This window comes from Phacochoerus africanus, chromosome X (assembly GCF_016906955.1).
Source record: "Phacochoerus africanus isolate WHEZ1 chromosome X, ROS_Pafr_v1, whole genome shotgun sequence".
NCBI classification, from domain to species: domain Eukaryota; kingdom Metazoa; phylum Chordata; class Mammalia; order Artiodactyla; family Suidae; genus Phacochoerus; species Phacochoerus africanus.
Window position 1 is genome coordinate 126,534,808 of NC_062560.1, and position 23,008 is coordinate 126,557,815.

Below are 23,008 nucleotides of genomic sequence, written 5' to 3' on the forward strand. Positions count from 1 at the left end.
TATCTAAGAAACCATTGCCTAACCCAAGGTCATGAAGATTTAAGCCTATGTTTTCTTCTGAGAGTTTTATACTTTTAGCTCTTCTATTTAGGCCTCTGATCCATTTGGGTTACCTTTTGTATGTGGTGTGAGGTTAAGAGTTCAGCTGCATTTTTTTTTTTTTGCATTGGTTATCCAGTTGTCTCAGCACTGTTTGTTGGAAAGACTAGCTTTCTCCCACTGAATTTTTTTTTTTTTTTGGCATCCTTGCTGAAAATCGGTCAACCATAAATGTGCAGGTTCATTTGCGTGCTGTCAGTTCTGCTCCATTGATGTGTGTGTCTGTCCAGCCTGTGCCAGTACTGACTCTAGCGACTATTGCAGCTTTGTGGTAGTTTTGAAACTGGGACATGTGAGACGTCTCAGATTTGTTCTTTTTTTCCAAGATTGTTTTGGCTGTTGGGGCTCCTTGAATCACTACTGTTGTTTCTCTTATGAATATAAAATATAAAACAGTCCTAATTGAATTTTCTGTGTCTAGATAACTTGTGGAGAATCAGCTGGCTCGGGAGCAGCAGAATGGCAGAAAACACTCCTGGCCTCACCGTTTGCTCGTTTTGACTTTATCACTGCCCTTGACTGATGTTTGATATTTATGTGCCCCGTCGTGTGTGTGGGTTGGGGTGTTTGCGATGACCAATGCAAACAGTTTGCAGCATTTCTAAACAGTGTACTGTCCGATTGGGAGGTGGACTCTCTAATTGAACTGTATATTCTCTACATGAGGCCTCTCTAGCCTGCCACCCACAGCTCCCTCCCCCTTCCCCTGGCATAGCTGTGATTTTCCAGTGAAAGGATTCTTTCCTGTAACTTCTACGCATAGCTCCTAATACTAAGTTTCACACAAGGAAGCTGCAAATAAGAATAAAAAATGGGCTTGTTAGGAGTTCCTGTTGTGGCTCAGCAGGTTAGGAACTCAACTAATATCCACGGGGACGTGGGTTTGATCCCTGGCCTCGCTCAGTGGGTTAAGGATCCCGCATTGCTGTGGCTCTGGCATAGGCCGGCAGCTAAAGCTCCAATTTGACTCCTAGCCTGGGAACCTCCATATGCTGTGGGTGCGGCCCTAAGAAAAAGGCAAAAAAAAATGTATTTATTAAATATGGGCCCCATCATCCAGGGATTTTTCGATAGTTCTTATTCTCCCTTTGTAGAGACACAGTCACAGATGTCACCTACCTCAGCAGGACCTTTTTCTAGGAAGTAACCAATGTGTTTTTAGGTCATGCCCAGCATAAGGGCATGTGTGCAAAGGGGTGGGGTAGGACTTAATAAATGTTCCTAGCCTTTTTTTTCTTTTTATGGCTGCTGCTTCAGCGCATGGAAGTTCCCGGGCCAGGGGTTGAATTGGGAGCTGCAGCTGCCGGCCTGCACCACAGCCACGGCAACACCAGATCCGAGCGCATCTGTGCCCTACGCCGCGGCTTGCAGCAACGCCACATCCTTAACCCACTGAGCGGGCCAGGGATCGAATCTGCATCCTCATGGAGGCAGCGTTGGGTCCTTAACCTGCTGAGCTGCAATGCAAACTCCCGTAAAAACTTTTTTTCTTCTGCACCCATGGCATGTGGAAGTTTCTTGGGCCAGGGATAGAACCCATGCCACAGCAGTGACCCAAGCTGCTGCAGTGACAATGCTGGATCCTTAACCTGACGTGCTACCAGGGAGCTCATAAATGTTCCTGACTTTGTATCATTTGAACTCACTTCATTATTCAAGTCCATTTCTCTACAGGATACAAATTCTCGAGGGTGTGAAGGAAAGTGGAATTTATTCCAGGGTATTTTGTTTTGTTTTTCAGGATGTCTATACAAAGACTGTATCTTTATGGTCCTACGTCAATAGCCAGCTTGATGAATTTTCGAATCCCTTCTTTGTGAACTATGAAAACCACGTCCTCTATCCTGTGGCTAGTCTGAGTCATTTGGAATTATGGGTAAACTATTACGTACGATGGAATCCGCGAATGAGGCCTCAGGTATTGTTTTGCTTTCCTTTTCAGAAGAGCCAGTCATTCTGCCCGCGTTTGGATGGTGCGGTAGCGGGGCGGGGGTGGTTCTGCCGCAGGCCCCGCCCGGCTCTCGGGGCTCCGTCCGTCCTTCGGGTCCTTCGCGTTCATGGTCCGTAGAGGAGGAGGGTTCGAAGTTAGTGCATTTGCTCCTTAGTCCTTCCGCTGACCTGACTCAGTGGTGCCCCCCTCCCTGCCACACCTGTAACGGTGGCCTCTCCTGCGACTGAGGGAACCGTACAGAACGGCGCCCAGCAGGGCCAGGCGGCCCTTGGTGCTGTGCGGTGGCGCTCAGGCCTCTCCGAGGTGAGGGGGCCCCCCGAGGCCTCGGCCCTGCCTGCCCTGTCCCCGAGCTCTTCCACCAATGGCTCTCTGCCGAGGTGTCCTTTTGAAGTTGAGATTCTGAGGGTTTCCTGTCTCCAGGCCCCCGCATGCACCTCTGCCTCTGCTCTCCACCCGCTCTCTCTTCCCCGCTCCCTCCGTCAGCGTCCTCGAGCCTCTCCAGGCAGGTCGCCTCTGTTTGTTTGCTGGGGCAGCCGTGACAGAGTCCACAGACCAGGTGGGTCCAACGACAGAAAGTCCTGGGCCCCGGTTCCGGAGGCCGCACGTCCAGGATTAAGGTGCAGGCAGGATGCATTCCAGGCCCCTCGCCCTGGCTCGTCAACAGCCTTCTCCTCCCTGTGTCTGCTCACGTCGTCTTCCGTCCGTGCCTCTGCGTGTCCACATGTCCCCTCTCTGTCTCTAAGGACCCTACGTCCTTAACCCTGTGACATCTCTAAGGACCCTGCTTCCAGGCAGGCCACCTTCTAAGTTTAGGCTTCAGCCTGTGGACGTGGGGTAGGGATGGGCTCACCTCTTCTAGAATGTACTCAGATCCTTACTTGTCTGAGCCGTCAGCTCCCGACGGTCATGGGGTCGGGAGCCATAGTTGCTCCAAGACGAGGCTCTCCAGGGTGCCCCCAGGCCCCAGGAGCATGGGACAAGCGGCAAGGGGACAGCCCGCCAGGCCCCAGGCACCTGCGCTTTTACCACCTGGCCCACAAGGTAAGAGCAGGGAAGGACGCACCCTGGCCAGGCCCGTCTCTGGCGCTGACTCGATGCCGCTGTGGGCAAGGGCCCTGGGTCCCGAGACCTCTCGGGGGTGCGAGTGGGAAACGGGTCCCTACAGAGCACAGGCACAGTGCTCGGGGGCCGCCAGGGGCTGCCCTTGCTCTCCGCACCCCCACTGTGCTACCCAGAAGGGGGACTGGAAGGCCCACAAGGGGCGCTGTGACCCGCCTCCCAATGGCCTCTGGAATCGGGGACAAATGAGGCAATGTGCCATGTTTTGGGGGGGGCCTCTGTCCTCAGACTCCCACACTGCCATCCCCTCCCTTCTTCTTGGGGTCAAAGTCAGGAGTCTGTTCTTAGCCTCCCGGTGCTGGTTCTCGAGCGCCCTTCTGTGTTGGAGGCTGCCCCCCCCATCCCCCCCCCCCCATTGTGACGCCCACTCAGGTCATCGGTCCCTGTCTCTGCCGTCCCTGTCCCGTCTCCCATCTCTCTGGTCGTTCACTCTCTGGTCTCGTCTGGCTCCTGCCTTCCTGCTTCCTCCCCTGGGTGTCACCATCGGCACCCCTCTGCGGGGGGACATCCCTCTGCAGGGGGATGGCAGGCAGAAACCTGCAGGCCTGGCAGGAGTGGCGTCGCCGGAAGGCTCCCCACCCCGGGCACGTGGTCTCCGGGCAGCCCCTGCAGGATGACGCCCAGCCTGTGAATGAAACGGGTGGGGAGTGGGTGCCCCAAGCAGAAGGGACTGTGCAGGCCTGGCTTCTTCCCAAACCTGGAAGGTTCTGGAATGCAGGTGGGGAGCAGAGGCTGGACCTGATGAGAGGTGAGCAGGGAGGGCAGGTTGGGAGTCAGAATCTCACCTTCAGGGCAGCAGGAAGAAGTCACTGGCGCGTGTTCAGTGCGTGTCCCTGGGCCTGGCTGAGGCTCAGGATGTAGGCCTGTGGCTGCTGTGCAGAGCCCAGACGGGGGACGAGTGAAGCAGGGGTGGTTCCCTGGACCCCACCCCATGCCTCCTGTGCCCCTCAGCTGGCGACTTCCCTCCCCACTCTGTCTCGCTCCTCCAGGGAAACCCCGAGTCTGGGCTCTCTGGTGCCAAGGACAGCTCCTGAGCAAGTGGTCAGATGGGGAGGCCCAGGAGAACCCTCCTCCCCCTCCCCCCAGTGGGTTTCTGGGCGGGATGGGGAGACCGGGAGGGAGGGGGAGCCGCCCTCCACCAGGGCGTCTGCCCCTGCCCGGGACCTATAAAACAACCGTCTTTTCAGTCGGCAGAGCTGTTTACACAGATGCACCGACACAAGGTGGGGGGGGAGGCTGCTCCTGCCTGCTTGGCCCCCAGTCTTGGCTCCTTGTCTCCTCTGGGGACCCAGCCAGCCGGGAAGGAGGGCAGAGTGCGACCAGGGCCAGCCTGGTGCCAGCTGGAGGGCCGGCTGGGGAGGCCGGGTGCTGAGGCCACGTGTCTGCCCGCAGATGCCCATCCACCAGAACCTCAAGGAGCTGCTGGCCATCCGCGCGGAGCTGCAGAAGAGGGTGGAGGACCTGCAGCGGGAGGTGGCCACGCGGGCCTCGTCCTCGCCTGAGCGCGGCTCCTCGCCGGCACACTCGGGCACGCCTGTCCACACCTCGGTGTGACGGCCGGCCCTGCCCTCGGGCCGCCCCGGCGCCCGTCGGTGTGCTAGGTGGCAGCTCCCTCTGTCGTCCAGTGCTGTTGTGTTGTGAACACCTGCTGGCCACCTGCCAGCGCTCGCCCAGCGCGTGGGAGACACTCGGGTGAGTGCCAGGCGATGCCGAGGCTCGAGGCGGGACGTCCTCGTGGAAGAGCAGCCCGCCCGCCCGCCGCGTTGAAAGGTGACACCTGCTGGAGGACAGACCCCGGCCCCCGCCCGTGCTTCTCCGCGCCAGGGCTCCCCGTGCCCGCTCCGGCCGGCCGGCCGTGTACATAGAGGGTATTTTTAAACGAGAGAAACACGCCTTTATTTTCCTACGTCCTTTTTTTTATTTTGAGGCCGGTCTCTGCGGGGGAGCGGCTTCCACGGCCCGGCCCCGCCGGGCCTCCAGGCGGCGCGCACGCTGCCGCGTCGCGGTACGTCGGCCCCACCACCTGTGACTGTCTGGCCCCGGCCGCCCGCTCCGGCCGCCCGGCTGTCCCCAGGGCTGGCCCGGCGAGCCCCGCGGACGGAGCCGCCCCCGGCCGCCCGCCCCGGCCCGGCCTCTGCGGGGCTCGGCCGCGGCGGCGCTCCCTGCGCAAGACGCGCGCCCTCGCGGTATTCCTGCCGCGGCCGCCTGGGGCCCCGGAGGCCGAGGCCGGGAGCCTCCCCCGCGCCTGCCCCGTCTCCCGTCTCCGTCTCCGAGGCCGCCCTCGGCCCGCGGCCTCGGCCCCCGCCTCGCCTCGCGCCGGCCCGTCCCCGGCCGGCCCGTCGGTCTGGGCGGAGTTCCTGGCCCATCCGCCGGTCCCGCCGCCGCCCCGGAGCGCAGAGCCCCCCCGCGGGCCGCGGCACTGCCCGCCCCTGGGCGCCCCCCGCCGCTGTGGGCACTCAGCATGCCGCGGGAGGGGCAGCCGCTCCGCGGGCACCTGCGTCGGCGTGCCCGGCTGCTTTCAGGTTAGGGCATGTGACCCAAAGTCCAACATACCTTATTTTTAACGAAAATTCTTAAAGGTTTTTTACACTCAGCTACTTAGGGAATAGATGTTTTTTCAACTTGGAACCTTCTGATTCTTAGAGAAAATTATCTGGTATCTGTAGGTATCAAATATTTATTCAAGGTAATTTGATAACCTAAAATTGTCTCCATTTTTATCCTCTGCGGGATTTGTTTCTAAACTGTGGTTTAATTGGTATTAGCTTGTGATTTATGCTTCCAGCCATTAGCTGAAAGCCTAATTATGAATGGATAAACTGGATTACTTGTTGATAATACTGATTTTTTTAAAATGGGGACATTTCCTAATTCCCCTCCCCCCCCCCCCGAAATATCACATAATTCCCCCAGCTGCATGAAGACTACTAACCTTGGTGTGGACTGGGTGATGCTTTTGACAGATCCAGAGAAGCCAAGAGGGCTTGTTCATGCCAAGGTCAGCCCCCGCCCCGTGCTAGGCCCCAGAAGCGCCCATTCGGTTTGAAAGCAGCACAACAGATCAGTTTTCTTGGTATGTATGTTTCCAGCACAGAGCTGTTTCTAAAGCAACCTGAAGTATAGTTTTGTTACTTAAGCAATTCTTTTTTTTTTTCAGTTTTATTTAAGTGTTCTAGAATGTAAAAACCTTTACGGTTCAGATTTTTAAAGACTGGTACAGTATCGTATTTGCCTCATCTGATGCACTGTTTCAATCTGTAATTAAAATGTTTGCTCCATGGTCTCATTTTTGGTTATCCTTTTTTTTGGGGGGGGGCTGTTTTTTTAGGGCCGCACCTGCAGCACATGGAGGTTCCCAGGCTAGGGGTCCAATCCGAGCTACAGCTGCCGGCCTGCACCCCAGCCACAGCCACGTGGGATCCGAGCCGCGTCTGCAACCTACACCACAGCTCACGGCAACGCCGGATCCTTAACCCACTGAGCGAGGCCAGGGATTGAACCTGCAACCTCACAGTTCCTAGTTGGATTCGTTTCCACTGAGCCACAACGGGAACTCCGAGATTGTCTTTTTTCAAGTATTTTGGTGATTTTTCCCTTGGGGAATATTAGTAAACAGTCAGTACAAACTTATCATGTCCCAAGTACATTAATATATGTAAACTACCCTTATGTGATCGAACTCATTTGGTTAAGTTGTAAATGCAGTTTAACACACGATTTGAATGTTTTGGTTGAAATGGGTTACTTTTTTTTTTTTTTTAGGGCCAAACCCATGGCATATATATGGAGGTTCCCAGGCTAGGGGTCGAATCAGAGTTACAGCTGCCAACCTACACCACAGTCACAGCCACGCCAGATCCAAGCTGCTTCTGCGACCCACACCATAGCTCATGGCAAACTCCAGCTCCTTAACCCACGGAGCAAGGCTAGGGATCCAACCTGCATCCTCATGGATCCTAGTTGGGTTTGCTACTGCTGAGCCACGACGGGAGCTCCGGATTACTCTGGTTTTACAATCTAAACCTCCCTGCACCTTAACCTTCAGAAAATGCTGAGGATTCAAGGACAGGACTGGAGACCCCTGGGAGGCAAGTGCGACCCCGGCCTGTCCTCCCCCCATGCGCTGTCACTACGGCTGCGTGCCTGAGCAGCAAGCCTTGGGATGGGGCACAGAACTTCGGCCCAGAAGTCATGTGGGGGTTGGGTTTGAGAACTTGGTACCATTTTATCACAAGGCTGGCATGGCACAAAAATGCCAACCCCCTCACCGTGAACCCCCCCCCCCTCGCAATCTCTTCAGGCTGCAAGGCACACAGTGTGACAAGGGCACACTTCATTCCCGGCGGACCACACCACACGTGGCAGTGGGTGACGGGTGGGGGCCTGGGCCTGGCACGTCACCCAAGTCAACCCTTGGTGGGTACTGGCTTCCTCTGAAGACAGACAAAGGGGCAGACTTGGGAGTCGGGGGGCCTGCCTCTGCCCACCCCTGTGACATTGGGCACGTCCCTCGGCGTCCAGGCCTCAGCTCCCCTGCACCACGAGGGGCAGCCCGGCCTTCCTGAGAAAGGCCTTTGGCCGGGGAGGGTGGGGAAGGCGGGCGGCTCCCCACGCGTAGGAACCAAGAGCATCGCTCGACAAAGGGCGGGCCTTCGTGCCAGCGGACACAGGAACTTGTTAGGCTCGGTTTTATTTAATGCAAACACGAGACGGCGTACAACTCACAGGTAATCACAAGCACAGAAAACGGACAGGGGCCGCGGAGCTCAGCCTCCAGCCTCCCTCCTCAGAGCCGGGCTCGCCCCGCGCGCCCCGGGTTCCCGGAACCGCGCAGCCCCCACCCCAGTTAAGCGCACAGGGCTCGGGTGCTGCCAGCTGGCCTTTCTCGTCGCTGTCTCCGCCGGCGCCCGGGACGGGCCCGAGCTGCCAAGGCCCCGTTCGGGCGGACACGGCTCCAAGAGGCCCCGGGCTGAGAGCTCTGCCAGCGCTGGTCGCAGCGGGCACCAAGCTGGACGCGGAAGGGCAGACGGGGCAGAAGACGGCTTCACAATGAGCGCCGACGACACCACAGCCAGGCTTGTCAGCGCCTTCCCCCTCGGAGGGTCCTGGCCGCAGAGCTAAGGTGACCACGGGGTCACACGGCCACCTCGCTCTTCCTAGTCGCTGCCATTGACTGTGACTTCTTTGTACACGTCCCAGCTCCCTGGTGGCAGGGAGAGAAGCATCCGACCACGAACAAGCGCTGCCTCACTCCTCTAAACTGCCGCCCCGATCCCTCCCCAGCTCCTGGTACAGGACACTGGCCCTCCCTGGGCCCTGAGGCCACCCTGTTCACGCAACAGCAGGCTCGAATGCACAAGTCCTCCACAGCCCTGGCCCATGGGGCCAAGTTGGCAACAATCCAGCCCGTGAGGGTGGGGCGAGGGGGGGGGGAACGGGCAGCCCTTTGCCCTCCTGGCCCGGGCACCCGGCCTGAGCCTGGGGGCAGGGGCCTCGCGGGGCGCCCCCGCTCTGCAGCCTGCAGTCTCCCTGGGCCTCAGCCAGCGCAGCCGACACCGCCCAGGGACCACGTGGGACCGGCCTGCAGCAGGTGGAGGTGGGCAGGACCCCGCAGGTTCCTTCACAGTAGCTGCGCTTCGAGACGTGAGCTCAGCCTGGGACAGCAGCGCAGCTCTGCTCCGGCCCAGCACAGAAAGCGCCCGTGGGCCCCAGGAGCCCTCCCCCAGGTAGGATGTTTCCCAAACCAAGCCAACGTCCCCCTCCCCATAAACTCCAAGCGACCCGCGGGCAGGCTTCAGGCTTTTCCGTGCGTGCTAGACGGCTGGAGCTCTGCCACCAAATGAGCCCACGCCCGGGTGGGGGGTGAGCACCCCTTCTGTCGTGTGAAACTCGCAAGCACGGCTTAAATGATTCCTAAAAGTGTATCGTGTCAGCTTGGAGACCACACCCAGTCCTCTGGAATCAGATAGGAATCAGGCCTGAGAGCCAAAGCTTCCTACGTGTCCAGAAGATTCAAGTCTCAGGGCGGCCTACTGTGACATGGGTGTTAGCACTTAAATAAGTGAAAAGCCACCACGGGGACCAGCGCTCAGGAAGCCCAGCAGCTTAAGGGCTGCGACCGGAAGGGAGGAGCAAGTCAAATCAGCGGGCAGGGCGTGCGTGCAGGGTGGGTGCCCTGCCACTCGCTGCTTGGCTCCTGGCCGCTGGGCCCTGCTGAAGGTCCCTCCAGGCCAGGGCGCCGCAGCGTGGAGGGGTCACGGGCTGGGTTCACTCTCCTCCCCGCCTCCCCCTCCCAGGCGGCTCAGGCCGGGGGCAGGGGGGCCTGGGGCACCCGTGACCCCGTGCGCGGCTCCTGGGGCTGGTCCCGGCTCTCTGGCGAGCGGGGTCTCGGATTACCGCGGCCCGGCTCCACAGAGGCAGGGTGGGCATGCGAACCAAACTCACAAACACCCCGAGCTCATCCGGGACACTGGGAACGACGAGAAGCCAATGACATTGAAGGAGCAGTGTGGCAGCTGCGGGGCCGCATGAAACCGGGAGCTGGGTGATGAGCGGCGGCCCCACGCGCACCCACTGCCTGCCCAGCGGGGCTCAGATCCGGGGCGGCTCGGGCGGCGGCGGCTCGGCGGACTGTGTCTGCAGCGCCGAGTACTTCACTAGGAAGAGGAGATGCCTGTTAGAAGGGGGTCCCGTCCTGCCCAGGCAGGAGACACAGATCCACAACCCTGCTCCTCCTGGGCACAGAAATCTGGTCCCCCGTCTGTCCGCCACGGACACCTGGCCGCTGGTACCTGCTCTGCGCCCTGGAGACCAGCTCGGCCTGCACGCCCTTATCGGTAAGGCGGATGCTCCCGGCGGAGCGGCTGGGGGTTATTGCAAAGAAAGCACTCAGCACAGCACCGGGCCCCTAGGAGATGCTCACACGATGGTGGCTGGGAGTTTAAACACGGACCACGGCGACTGCTGCTGTAGAGCCCATTGTCACGCTTGAAATGCAGCATCCTAGGCGACCATGGGGGGCCCCTGCACAGGCGCAGGCGGGCTCCCGAGCCCCTGTCTACACCCGCCTGACCTCGGCTGCTGAAACTCCTGCTTGCTCCCTGACTGCCTGGCTGGCGTGCTGAGGCCACAGGATCTGTCTGCCTTGAGACGTCGGCCACCCCAGACCCAGTGCCTGACCTCACGCAGCCTGTGGTGGCTGGTGGTCTGCAGCCAGCAAGTGCTTCCTGCGCACAGGCCCCGGGGTGGGGGTGGCCTACTGCCTCTGCCTCTGGCTGTTCTCGGCCAGAACGGTCCTGGGTCTGGGGCTGAGACTCCCCACAGCTCTGTCGGCGGCGGGGCTGATTCTGCGGGCGGGGATCAGAGGCTGGGCACGACAGTGTGCACAAGTCCCCAGACAGCCCCACCCCTGGAGTCTGGCTGGTCAGGGCAGGGTGCGGGGACCCCCACTGCTTGCGCAGCCCGGTTCTGCTCTGTGCTGGCCCCAGCGGCCGGGAGGCTTCCAGCGGGGACAGCAACCTCGAGGGGCTCACCTTGGGGCTCCTCGCACACGACGGCCTCCAGGTTTTCCCCCTTCACGTAGTCTGCGTTGAGACCTTCTGCTCAAGGCAAAGGGCAGAGTTACCAACGCAGCACCAGAGGGTCCCCAGCCATGATGGAGAACTCCGGAAACTCTCCAACCCCCTTTATCAGCCTCAGACCCCCGCACCCGGGGCCACACAGCATCCTGGTCCCCGGATCTGGGTGAGGAGCGGCCGGGAATGTGGTGCCCCACCCAGGAGTTCTCACCATCAGCCTCAGAAGTGACACCAGGCAAAGGCCCCGACCGCCCCCCCCCCCCAGGGCAGGTGCCACCATGTGTGGGACCGTGGACCACATGGCAGCTCCCCAGTTGGGGCACCCAATAGCGCAGCTCAGTGCCCCCCACGGGTCCACGTGCCAGGACAAGGGAGGCAAAGAGGGAGCTAAGCGCTGCATGAGTGGCTGATGGAGGCGGAGCGGGGTGGGGCGGGTGATGGGATGCCCTCACGACGGAGATGCTGGGGGGAGGAAGTGCCGTCCCTGCCGCGGTGTGGACGGCCCAGGGACACCGACAGCTTGTTCCAGTCTCGTTCGTTATCTGGGCTTCCCCCCGACCCCTACCCCCCGGCCTACTGCCCAGGGGGCCCTCGGGCTAGAAAGCACGCTCTGCCTGCCAGCACCCAGCCGCCACCTGCGCAGACTCAAGAGCCTGTGTTCCCGCCCCCAATAAACCCACGGTGGGGGCAAACTGGGCCACGTTCTAAGCAATCAACTGACTGAACAGGCACCAGCGTCAGTCACTCCACCGTCCTGGGCTGCATCTAGGCCCTCCTCGTAGAAAGGGCCGCCCACCCGGCCTGGTGCTGATGGGCAGGCCTGGAAGGATGGGTGAAGGAGCCCATGGAAGATGTTCCCCGCTGCCAGGCAGGGGCCAGGGGATGCGCCCCGCGCCTCCCGATGGCTGCCCAGCTGCCAAGCTGGCGGGCACCGGCCGTCTCCCGCCCTGGGGCAGCCCCTGGTTCTCTCAGGGGCGGCCGTCAGTGGGCAGCTGAGCCCCAGACAGGACCTCTGCCCCCGGCCCAGCATCCCTGAAACGCAGCTGCACCCAACCCCGCCTCGTATGGGGAGAACGAAAAGTGAGAGTGGTCACAGCCAAGTTGGGGAGGACCAGGGAAGGGGGGGGGAGTGGCAAGAAGGAAGGAGCGCAGCGGGGAGGGGAGGGGAGGGCTGGACGATGAAGTGCACGTAGAGGCCAAAGCAGAAGAGGAAAATGAGTGAGTCAAAGCACGTTGTTACCTTGACCTTCTGCTGCATCTGAAGGCAAGACACAAAGCTTAGGACCCAGGAGCAAGAACTCAGTCCCTGGCAACAAACCATGTGGGCTTTCCGCGCCACGCGCTGACCCTTGGCACTGAGGGCAGAGACAGAGGAAGCAGAGGGTCCCCAAGGCCAGGGCCTCTTTGGCAGCGGTGAGACGGGAAGCCCCTGAGCACCACGGTGGGGTCAGGCCCTCCCAGCAGTCACGTGCCGTCACGGGCCGTCCCCCGGGTCTTGCCAGTGCAAGGAGTGCAGAGCGGTTTCTGTTCTGCGTCCCCGGAATCTGCGGCGCAGTTGCTGCTCCGCGCTCGCCTTGCAGTGGGCTTTCTCCCCTGCCCGCCCCGGGTCTCTGCCCCGCGGTTTCTGCTCAGCTTCCCCAACGTCCCCGCTCTGGGCAGAGTTTTGGCAGGAAGGGCGGCGAGGGGACATCATCCTGACCCTCAGCTTCCTAGGGGCTCAGCCACCCCGCCAACATCCACGGGGCTCCTCCGGACTCCAGCCGGGCCCAGGAGCAGGATGCACCACGTCCGCCCGCACGGAGCTGGCAGCTCAGAGGGATGGGGGCGGCCCGCTCCGCCGGCTCCGCAGCAGGCCGGCAGGGGGCGCTGTGGCGGCACGAGACACAGCCTCTGGGCTGGACGGTGGAAGGACGGGGGCAGCTAGGTGAGGCGAGGGCACAGCGGAGAAGACTCTGGAGAGGGCAGAGTGCACCCAGGGAGGTCAGTGCGGCCGTGGAGACGGGCTTCGGCGGACAGGGGCCCGGGGAAGACAAGGGCTGTGATGGAGCCAGACCATGAAGGGCTCTGAACGGCAGGACCTGGAGGGCGGCGGTAAGGGTCCAGGTAGAGCTGTCCCTGTGCACTTTACACAGGTCCCCGGGGCTGCTCAGTGCAGGGAGAAGCAGGCGGGAGGGAGAGGGAAGCAGCCAGATGGAGGACAGGGCAGTGGGGATGGAGAGGCGCCCCCGACGTGCTGGTGGAATTCGGGACGGGAGGCCACGGACGCGGGAGCGGACCCGACTTGGACAATGGGAAGCCCGTGCTGGCCACACTGGGAGCGGCCACAGAAGCGAAACTAGAAGTGGTGGCAGTTACTCGCATGAAAGGCCAGCTGAGGGACGGAGGGCCGTGCGGGGTCAGCGATGCCATCGGCGGCAGGCGGAGGGCAAGGCGCGGGGGGCCGGCCTTTGGGCAGAGCGGGAGCCGCAGCGCGCGGGCCTCCGGGCCTGCAGCCCCACCGCCCGGCCCAGCAACCCCCGGCCCCGCGGCCGCCCGGAGAGAGGTGGCGTCCACGCCTTCCGGGCCTGCTGCCTGAGCCTTCCGCTGGCCGCAGAGCCCCTTCCTGGTGGTTTCTCCTCCCCGGGCCCCATCTCAACCCTCAGCGCGGTGCACCAAGGCCTTCATGTTCTCCCCTTTCACTGTTTGTTTTAGGGAACAGGTGTGAAAAGAATGTATTTTCATTTCACCTCATTTGCCTCCCTAACAGATACAACCCAGCCTGCTATTCTGGGGTGGGGAAATCAACCTTTTTTTTAACAATGATTTTTATTTTTTCCATCAGAGCTGGTTTACGGTGTTCTGCCAGCTTTCGACTGTACGGCATGGTGACCCGGTCCCACATCCATGTACTCATTCTTTTTCCTCACATGATCATGCTCCATCCTAAGCGACTAGATCGAGTTCCCTGTGCTACACGGCCGGCTCTCAGGGCTTAGCCATTCCAAAGGCAACAGTTTGCATCTCTGGAAATTAACCTTTCTTCCCGCCCCTCCTAGCTCCCCGCTTTGCCTTCCAGCCCGGATCCATTGCTTCCTATCTGGAGCGAGTTCCTTCAACAGCCCCCTCAGGCTCGTCCCCGCGGCGTGAAGGAGGGCGCCGTGGCAGCTGCCCTGTCGGGCCAGGGCAGGCAGGGGCAGCGTGCAGTGCCCAGGAAGCCATTCTTACTCTAACTTTAGGCCCAGCCTTTAGTCTCTCGTACCCAACGTGCATTCTAAAGTCTCATCTCACTGCTGGGATATGATGCTGAACCGGGGTGAGTGGTGGCCCCTGAGGGATAAGGCCACGCTCTCGTCCCTGGAACCTGTGGACGTGGCGTTATTTGGGAAAAGGGTCTTTGCAGAGCTAATGAACTGAAGGATCTTGAGATAAGATCAGCCTGGATTTAGGGCGGGTCTGACATCCAATGACAAGTGCCCTTTTAAGAGACAGAAGATGACAGAGGAGAAGCCACCTGCAGACAGAGGCAGCCGCAAGCTGGAGGAAGAGGGAAGCAGCCTCCCCCAGAGGGGGACCCGCCCTGCTGACACTCTGACCTTGGACTTGTGGCCTCCACAACTGGGAGAGAATAGGTTTTGAGCCACTCAGTTTCTTTGCTTTTGAGCAAAGGCCTAAGGCCAACGCGGCCTCCAGCTCTGCGCTCCCTGGGACTCCTCCTCTCACCCGACGGCACAAGCCAAGCTTCTGGATCCACTGTGGCGGGCGGGACAGGACCCCCAGCAGGGCCACTGGAGCAGATGTGCAGGCTGTGCACTGAGATGTGAACGGTGTCCCTGGAGCCTGCGGAGCTCTCCGCGGCAGCCCCGGTCATGAACACGGTACAAGAATCAAGGCAGCAAACACGAGGCCAGATGAAAAAACCAGCTCTACACACACACACGCAAAGCATTCTGGGACCCAAGTCCATCTTCCGGGAAGCTCTGCTCCAGGCCCAGAGCAAGGGCGGGGGCGGGGGCTCACAGGGGACGACTTCTCCCACTTGAACTAACAACCGCCCGTCTTCAGCGAGGCTCATCAAACAGCGACACATCCGCGCTGTGCTTATGAAGCCACCGAGCGCAGTCTCGTTCACTCTCGACAGGGTCCCCCACGGGCTCCCCCAACACAGGCTCCTGGGGGACATTCCACATAAGTAACTATTCCGTCTACGCGCCACAGAGAGCCCCGCAGCTACAGCCGAAGCGGCCCTGTGTCACCAAGCTGCTGTGGACAGGCGGGGACCACAGGCGCGTCTTCCCCCTGCCTCCCGGCTCCTTTACAACCATTCTCGACTCCATACGCTGCCTGATCCTCCTGGGACCGGAGGGGATGGTGGGCGCTGGCTTGCCCCACGGCGCCACTGCGGGCTCTGAGACCCCGGCGACACTGCCTTCTGCCTCCAAGGGCCCCCGGCCCCTGGGGTGCGACCCCGAGCCTCGGGGAAATTCAGGGAGAAACCCAGGGGTCACTTGGGCTTCCGGGAGCTGAACCCCTCGGAAGATCAAGGTCATTGAGTCCAGCCCAATCCTCCCTTCCGGGCTGGTTCACGCTTCCGTCTGGCCTGCGTCTGTCCCCAGGGGGTCACGGCCAGGAACGGGAGGGCACAGCCACAAGGGGCCGTGGGGCAGAGCCACTTACGCTGAATGCTGAAGCAGAACTTCTTCTGCTGGTAGGAGATGTAGCTGGACACGGCGCCGATGAGGGCCATGGCCAGAGCGCTGGCCACGCCGGCGATGGTGCCCGTCTCCGCCGACATTCCTGGGCGAGGTCGGGGAGAAACGCGGGTCAGGCCGCCCAGCTGAGCTTGTTCAAACGCCCGTGACCCCCAAGCCAGTGCTGCCCGCTGCCTGTCTGGACGGCCCCTGTGAACGGCTGGAAAGGTGGCCGTGCAACTGGCGCAGCCCCGCCCTCACCAAGGCCCAGACAGACCGGGGGTGGGGGGGTGGGGGGTGCTTCCCGTGGGGCCACCTCCCTGGGAACCAGACTCTGATGCGGGTCTCCCTTCAATGGCTGCAGCCTGCCGTCGGCCGCACGGTTCTCTGGCGGAAACAGGGCGGGCCCGGGGAAGCACGAACCCCAGGACTCACTCCAACTCACCGGATTCCGAGTCACCGTTGCTGCCATACCGGGCATCACCTGCAGAAAGGACAAAAAGCTCTCAGTGTCTGCTGTGACCACCAGCTCGGGCTCAGGAGCGACAGCCCCTTCCCGACTCGCTGACCCTTCTGAGTCCACCTGTGCCAAAGGCCCCAGCCGGCATCTCTGACTGTAGCAAGACCTGCTTCCTTCCGCCCGTCACCTGCCAAGCCCAGGCTGCCGGGTGGAACTTTGTATCTTCCAAATGCCGGCGCCCGTGCCCCGAACGTGTTACATCCTGGCGCTCTCTGCAATCCACGGGGGCAGGGGCACCCAGCCCCATTACTGCAGGGGGGCGGGGGCAGGTGCTGAGGGATTTGCCGGCAACGGAGCCCCCGCCAGGCCAGCTTGACTCCGAACAGCGCTGTGCATGTCCCGCGAGCCACAGCCTCCTGTACTGTTTATCTAAATCCAGAAACACAGTGATGAAAGACCAGCATGAAGATAATCCATCTTCCTACGGCTACCCGGAGAGATCACAGTTCCCATCTGCCTGCTTTCCTCCCGCGCCTGGCCCTTCGCACGCGTTCCTTCACATCCAGATGCTTCTGTTCCTGTCACTTAGGCACACACACAGCGCCCTCCCCATGTGCTGCAGGATTACGTGCTGTCAGGAGGTTTCCAGGCCGGCACAGAGTTGGAGCCGTTCTGGAAACATAAACCGAGGCAGGCTGACAATCCGGTTATCTAGTATTTTGCAATCCCGCAGAGACGGGGACTAGATGAGTGGCTGCCAGGGGTCAGGGAGGGTGGAGGAGGATGGAGCTGGCTGTGATTAGAAAGGGACACGGAAGGACCCTGCGGTGACAGAGCTGTTCTTTGCTTGCGTGACAAAACTTCACAAAACTAAGCACGCTCACACACTCACACGCGCTGCCCAGACGGCAGCTCCCTGACAAGCACCTGGTGCCACTTGGGGACATGAACTAGCCTGGAACGCGCCCTTCCGGGTGCCCTCTTGCTCCCGGGACAGAACGCTCGTGAAGGGAGGGAGACTGTTCCCAGAGCCCGGGGCTCTCGGGGCAGCCGCTCTGGGCTGGAGGCCACGGCCTCTGACATTTCCTTCACAATCAACGAACCCGGGGGGATGTAGGTTCACGAAATGTCACAAACGCACCCCCTCTGGTGGGGGACGCTGCGGGTGGGCGGGCGGGAGCAGGGCTGTTTGGGGATTCTCTGTACGATGTGCTGCGTTTTGCTGGGAACCGAAAATTGCTCTAAAAAATTAAAGGCTATTAAAAAAAATCTTGGAGGAGAAAATGAGGTTTGCTCTGTTCCCACCTGGGGCTGAGTCCTTGAGTTACAGGCATTTTACAGACACACCTGTGATGGGAAATGACGGGTTATTTGCAAAACAAGAAGCACTGGCATTTGCAAAGACACAATCCTGCTGCCGGAGAAAGCGGAGCAGAGAGGAGGACACGAGTCCCTGGCCTGTCAGCAGTGAGGTCACCTGTGAGGACGTGGGGTCCAGCTGTGCTGGCCCATCACCGGTCCCTTCTTCTGTGCCCGAGGTGGCCACTGTCAAGGGTAGCGGCGAGGCCCCCCCCCCCCCCCCGCCCCCAACAGGCGTCCTCTGCTGACGGATTCACGCCACTCGCTTTCCCGGGAGGAATGAGCAGTTGAGCCCACTCTTTCTTTCCCCTCGAGGTGGAATGAAGCTCAGTGTTCCCAAGTCCCTCCTTCCTTATTAATACTTGGTCACGAGGATTCCTTCCCAACAACTTGAACCTTACAATCTGTATGGCCATGAGCTACGGTGGTGACAGTGTTACATGAAATGGAAACAGGAAGGCTCCCTGCCTACCATGCCTCCGGGGGCACAGGGAGAGGCCTGGCTGCCCCGGGCTATCAGAAGACCCAAAAGCTCAATTCTTCAGGCTCCAGGGATTCCTGACTATCTGACCACCTGCAATTGTACAACAGCAGTATCCCAGGAAGACGACACGCAAATGTTATTCCCGCTCAAAAAAAGTCACCCTGGCCGGGGCTCAAATGGGCGCTTGGGCTGAAGATAGTGTGAGGTTCAAGTACCACTGGAAAATAACAACCCAGTCCTTCTAGATCCTTCCATCCCTTCTAGTTACATGAACCGGAAGTCAGCCATAAAGGCTTGCCGCTGGAGTAAGCGGAGCCAGTGTCATGGTCTTCATTCCTGATTGTCTACTGAGTTCTGTTCACTTCCTCTGAGCACAGCCTGAATCCCGTTCCTTTACAAAATGTATGTGTGCCAGGTTAAAGAAAAAAAAAAATCATATTGGGCCAATTGATGACCCACTGACCCACCAAATGTATCCAAACCAACACCACCCACGGAAGTCAGTTTCCAATAACGGTAAAATGGATGAAGCCATAAAAGCGCTAACTTCCTCAAGCTGACCCTAAAGAACTGGAAAAGACCAAATGCACATCAAAAGGGAAGACTTCAGTACAACAAAAAGACAGGAAACAAAAGAAAACAAATGGATAACTGGATCTCATCAAGATTAAAACTCCTTGTGCTTCGTAGGATGTCACCAAGAAAGTGGAAAGACGACCCACAAAATGGAAAGAGACACTGGCAAATCCTATAGGTGACAAGGGACAGGTATTTAGGATAAAGAACTTCTACAACTCAATAAAAAAGCCAACAATTCAATTTACAAATGGACAAAGAGTGTGCAGACATTTCTCTGGAGAGATACGCGAATGGCCAAGAAGCACATGACAAGATGCTCGGCATCCTCAGTCATCAGGGACTCAACCCGCCATGAGCTCCCACTTCACACGCACGCGTCTAGACACACGTGACACCCAAGAGAACTGAAAACATGCGCCCACACGAAACTGGTGCACTGATCCCACTGCGGCATTAGCGAAAGCCAAAGAGTGGAAAGGATGCCAAGGTTCATCTGCTGGCGAAAGGTCAATGAGATGTTTTTGGAGTCATCATGTCTAATACAAAAAGAGTCCTTCCGCATGAATGAGAAGAGATGCGGACGCCAGTTAAGGCAGGGCAAGCGGCACCAACACGAAGCAGCGTGTCCATGAGACAAAAAGGCGAAAAGTATTTCGCGTCTTGAATTCCCCCAAATCTAACATTTAGACAGGAGAGCATCTTGTACTGATCAAATGCGCAAAGGTTACAAAACCGGAGTCCCCAGGGACGGGGCGTGTGTGAGCAGACGGGTACCTGTTGACCTCCCAGGGGTGGACAAGGGAGTGGGTTCCATCTTCCCGGAGCACCATCTGGCAGAGCCCTTGAAGGGCTGCATCTTTCAAAAGTTACACTGCCTGTGACGGCGCCAGTCACGTTCTAGGAATTTGACAGACTATCAAGGTTTTGCACATGTGGCGAGGGCGTCTTTACGGTGGCACTGCGTACAGCAGTCCCGAGCTGGAGGGGGAGTCTCCCTGGACAAAGGGAGACCCGGTTAAATAAGGTCCAGAAAGACACTGTCATGCGGCGGGGGACACGATGCCTCAGAGCACCCTTAATGACGGAAAAAGACACTCCGGGTGTTCCGGAATAAATAACTGGCGTTCGAAGGGGAGCATCGCCCCGTTTTTGTAAAAATAAACACAAACATTTACGAATGCATACTTTACGCACAGAGAAAGTACCGCGAGCACATACACCCGAGTATCACTAGTGATGCTTCCTAGACGGTGAAACAATACACAAGTATGTTTCATATAACTTTTTGAAATGTCTAAAATCTGCATGCTTCATGCAACTCCAGCCACCTCTATTTCCCCACAACTGGAGAGAGGCTATTTCACAGGTCGCCGGCGGGATCCTCAGTTTCAAGGACAGTATGTTTTGTATCCTCGCCTGCCTTCTGGGGTCACGAGTTATCTATCAGTCGCCATCACATACCAAAGCGTCTCTAGTCGCCTCCTAGGTACTAGAAATTCCCCACTTCAGCCTATCCCGCAGAACCACAGCTAGGGCTTTCCGATTTTTTAAATGTATTTTCATTATAGAAGAAGTGGCAGCAGATATGCAAAATAATTTTTTAAATTGAAAAATGAATAAAGAGGACAAAAACACCTGCTGCAAATGACCGATGGTTACGAAGCCAAACTGAACTGAGAACCACCAGCCAGAGCCCGGCGGCGCAGGCGGACCGCAGCGGCTGCCGTTCCTCCCGGCTCCGGAGTCTCCAAGGCCCAGTCCGCCTCCATCTCCCACCTCCGGGAAGAGCATGCGCGGCCTGCCTTCTAGACGACATGGCAGGTGCCCTGTCCCACGTGACCCCGAGCCCCGCAATCGGCCTTCCTAGTTTGAGCTGCCAAGACACAGAGAAGTGATCTCCGAGAGGGGCCTGTGTTCATGCTGCACGTGTGTGTGTGTGTTGGGAGCAGAGGCTCTGAGGGGCTAAGTGGGTCTCTTCACATTCTAGAACACTTCAACCAGGGAGGCGTCCCTCAATCTGAAACATTCCATTTCTTTCTGTTATAAAAGCTGAAAAAGATATGGAAACGGGTCCGAAGAAGGCAGAGACACATGAAGACGAGTGCTCCAGAGGCGGCTGTTCAGAGAGACTCGGCTGTCTGGGGGCAGATCACTAACTGTTCGGCTCCCACAGCTGAGCAGAGCACCTGGGGGACTTGGTGGTCACCAAGTCGCCAGCAAATGTCTGGTGGCTTTTAGCCAGTATTTCTCCGGCCGGCCTTTCCTTCAGCCCTTTGCTGTGGCTGTGTCCCCATTGAGACCCAACTCCCTGTTGTGTGAGACTAACTCGATGGCTTGTAAGGGGCCACAAGAGGCCCAGATACTTCAACAGAGTAACTGTAAACACAGTAAAAATGGAAGAGTTCTTTAAGGACCCGCTAGGGAGCGTGTCGAACAGAATGTGCCGTTATCTATACAAGGACAAGTTAAGAAGGAATGACGTACTGAGCCATGCGATAACGTGGGCGGACCCTGACAGCATGTAAATGATTCCATGTAAATGAGGTCCAGGAGCTCCCTGGTGGCTCAGGGGGTTAAGGATCTGGTGTTGTCACAGCTGTGGCCCAGGTCACTGCTCTGGCACAGGTCTGATCCCCAGCTTGGGAACTTCTGCATGCTGCAGGTGCTGCCAAATTTCAATATGTAATAAATAAGGTCCCTAAAGTAGTTGACTTCATAGCGACAGAAGGCACAAGAGTGGCTACTGCGGACTGGGGAGAGGAGGAGGCGGCCTGGCCGCTTCCGTTTGGGACGATGGATGCTGCTGAGGGTTGTACTTCAAGCCACTGATCGTACGCTTCCAATGGTTAAAATGGTAAATGGTACGTAGCTGTTTCCCAAATAGAAAAAAAGTTTAAACTCAGTAAGGAGCCCTGGTGCCGTGCGTGCCATCACAAGAGAAATGACGAGAATGAAGATGCAAGGGCACGAAGCAGTGTGCCGAGTCCAGGCACGTGCAGGGCGAGGGTGGCGCCGAGGAAGCCGTCTAAGCAAAGCCCTGGGAGGGATTCAAAGCCCGAGGTCCCGTGTCTGGAGCGCAAAGGCGCTCAAAGTTACCGTCAACTAACTGACCACAGTGAACGACGGCTTCGCATTTACCCCCGGGCACTAAAGGTGACGGGTCCCGCCTCACCCGTGGGGACACTTCCGACACCGGCATGAGGCCCAAACACCTGTAAGACAGTGTCTGCAGCTCTTCAGAACTACAGGCTTTGACTCCTGACTCTGTTTTTAAGAAGTGCATGCTTTGGGCCTGAAAAATTCCCATCTGGAAGCAATGGGGTCCTGCCGTCCCGCACGGGGAACCGCACGGTCTCCCGGGTTAGAAATGACGGAAGGGGATAAAGACAGGAACGAGGGGACATCTGGCTGCGTCGCTTCGCTGTGCAGCAGAAGTTGAAGGAACGTTATACATCAAATGTACTTTAATAAAAAATAAAAAGTAAGTATAACTTGGTCCCCATGCTGTACAGCGGAAAAAACAAACGAAAAAAAAAAAAAAAAAAAAAGACTCCCAGCTGGGAGGAAAGGGGTGCTCAGCCAGATTCTGATATTAGATTTCCTTTCCTGATTAAAAAAAAAAAAAGATGCAGTACTTTCCACGTCGTGAGCCCGCAGTAATTAGAAATGAGCAGCCCAGAACGGAGGAACCCGGCCGGGTGGCCGCAAGAGGTGGCGATGCGATGAAGAAAGCAAGGCTGCAAAGTGACCTCCAAGGACAAGGTCCGACAGGGCTCCTCCCTTCGTGGTGTCCTCTGAGACACAGGGAGCGTCTGCACTTGAGGCAGAAGACAGGCCCTCCCCAAAGACACCTGCTCCCATCCAAGGCCCCGAGGACGGCCACTAGAACGAGCTGGTCCCCAAGACGCCAGCCTTGAGCAGACCCAGAAGTTCAGGGACGGTTCAGAGACAACAAGCGGGGCAAACCGTCCGGCAGGCAGGACGCAGGCAGGACGATGACGCTCGCTGTCTTCCAAGCTTGATCCCCGTGCCCAGCCCAGCTTATCAAGAGTCGTGTGACCAAGGCAGCAGGAAGGGCAATCGGGGTGCTAAGGACATCCCCTCTGCCCTGCCAGGTTCCTCCCCAACTGAGGGCAGAAGCAAGGACCTGAGGAGGACCAGCTGAGGCACCGGCTTTACCAACAGGCTTCTGGGGACCTCCCCCCCAACTCATCACCTGACCTTTGGCGGTCACCTGAGCAAGTGTGCAGGCTGCCCCGCTGCCCTCACGGCCCCCTTTGGAGTCCTGGAGAAAGTGTCTTATGCCAGGATGGCATTGCTAATACGGCCCAGAGGGTGGTGAGCCTAGCCAATCCGGTGGGGGAGGCAAGAGGGCAGAGACCAAAGCTGGGAGTTCGGTCCGTCCTAGTCCCCCGCATTTCAGCAAAGCTTTTATTGGGGTGGCCAGGGACACGCAAGGGAGGCACAGTGGGTTAAGGTTGCAGCATTGTCACTTTAGTGGCTTGGGTCACATCTGTGGCGTGCATCTGATCCCTGGCCCTGGAACTGCAGCATGTGGTCTGCATGTTTGGCGATGAGAGGAACTGGCAGGCCGGCTGGGCAGCAGGTATGCCAGCGGGGTAAAGGCCTTGAACTTATCTTGTAGGCAGTGGGAGCCATTAAAGACTTTTTTTGGCTTCTGAAAAAAGTTTTTCCCAACAATTAAGAAAAATT

General features: G+C 58.6%; 2 protein-coding genes across 11 annotated transcripts in view; one reads left to right on the forward strand and one right to left on the reverse strand.

Annotated features, from left to right (window-relative positions):
* MTMR1 (myotubularin related protein 1) overlaps nt 1–6,452 on the forward strand; it is a 61,243-nt gene extending 54,791 nt beyond the window's left edge. For 9 of the 10 annotated variants that reach the window (XM_047765786.1, XM_047765782.1, XM_047765787.1 and 6 more), the window contains 2 exons: nt 1,841–2,017; nt 4,562–6,452. In XM_047765786.1, coding sequence (XP_047621742.1) covers nt 1,841–2,017; nt 4,562–4,723 — 339 coding nt within the window. In that variant the 3' untranslated portion in view covers nt 4,724–6,452. Of the gene's footprint in view, nt 1–1,840; nt 2,018–4,561 lie in introns of those variants that run through there. The other variant, XR_007132910.1, reaches the window with a different exon arrangement.
* A 1,391-nt stretch (nt 6,453–7,843) lies between these two features.
* Nucleotides 7,844–23,008, reverse strand: part of CD99L2 (CD99 molecule like 2) — an 80,528-nt gene continuing 65,363 nt past the window's right edge. The window contains exons 6-9 of the mRNA XM_047764578.1: nt 15,859–15,897; nt 15,400–15,519; nt 10,702–10,767; nt 7,844–9,825 (exon numbers count right to left, since the gene is read on the reverse strand). Of these exons, the coding sequence (XP_047620534.1) occupies nt 9,761–9,825; nt 10,702–10,767; nt 15,400–15,519; nt 15,859–15,897 (290 nt within the window). The 3' untranslated portion in view covers nt 7,844–9,760. The remainder of the gene's footprint in view (nt 9,826–10,701; nt 10,768–15,399; nt 15,520–15,858; nt 15,898–23,008) is intronic.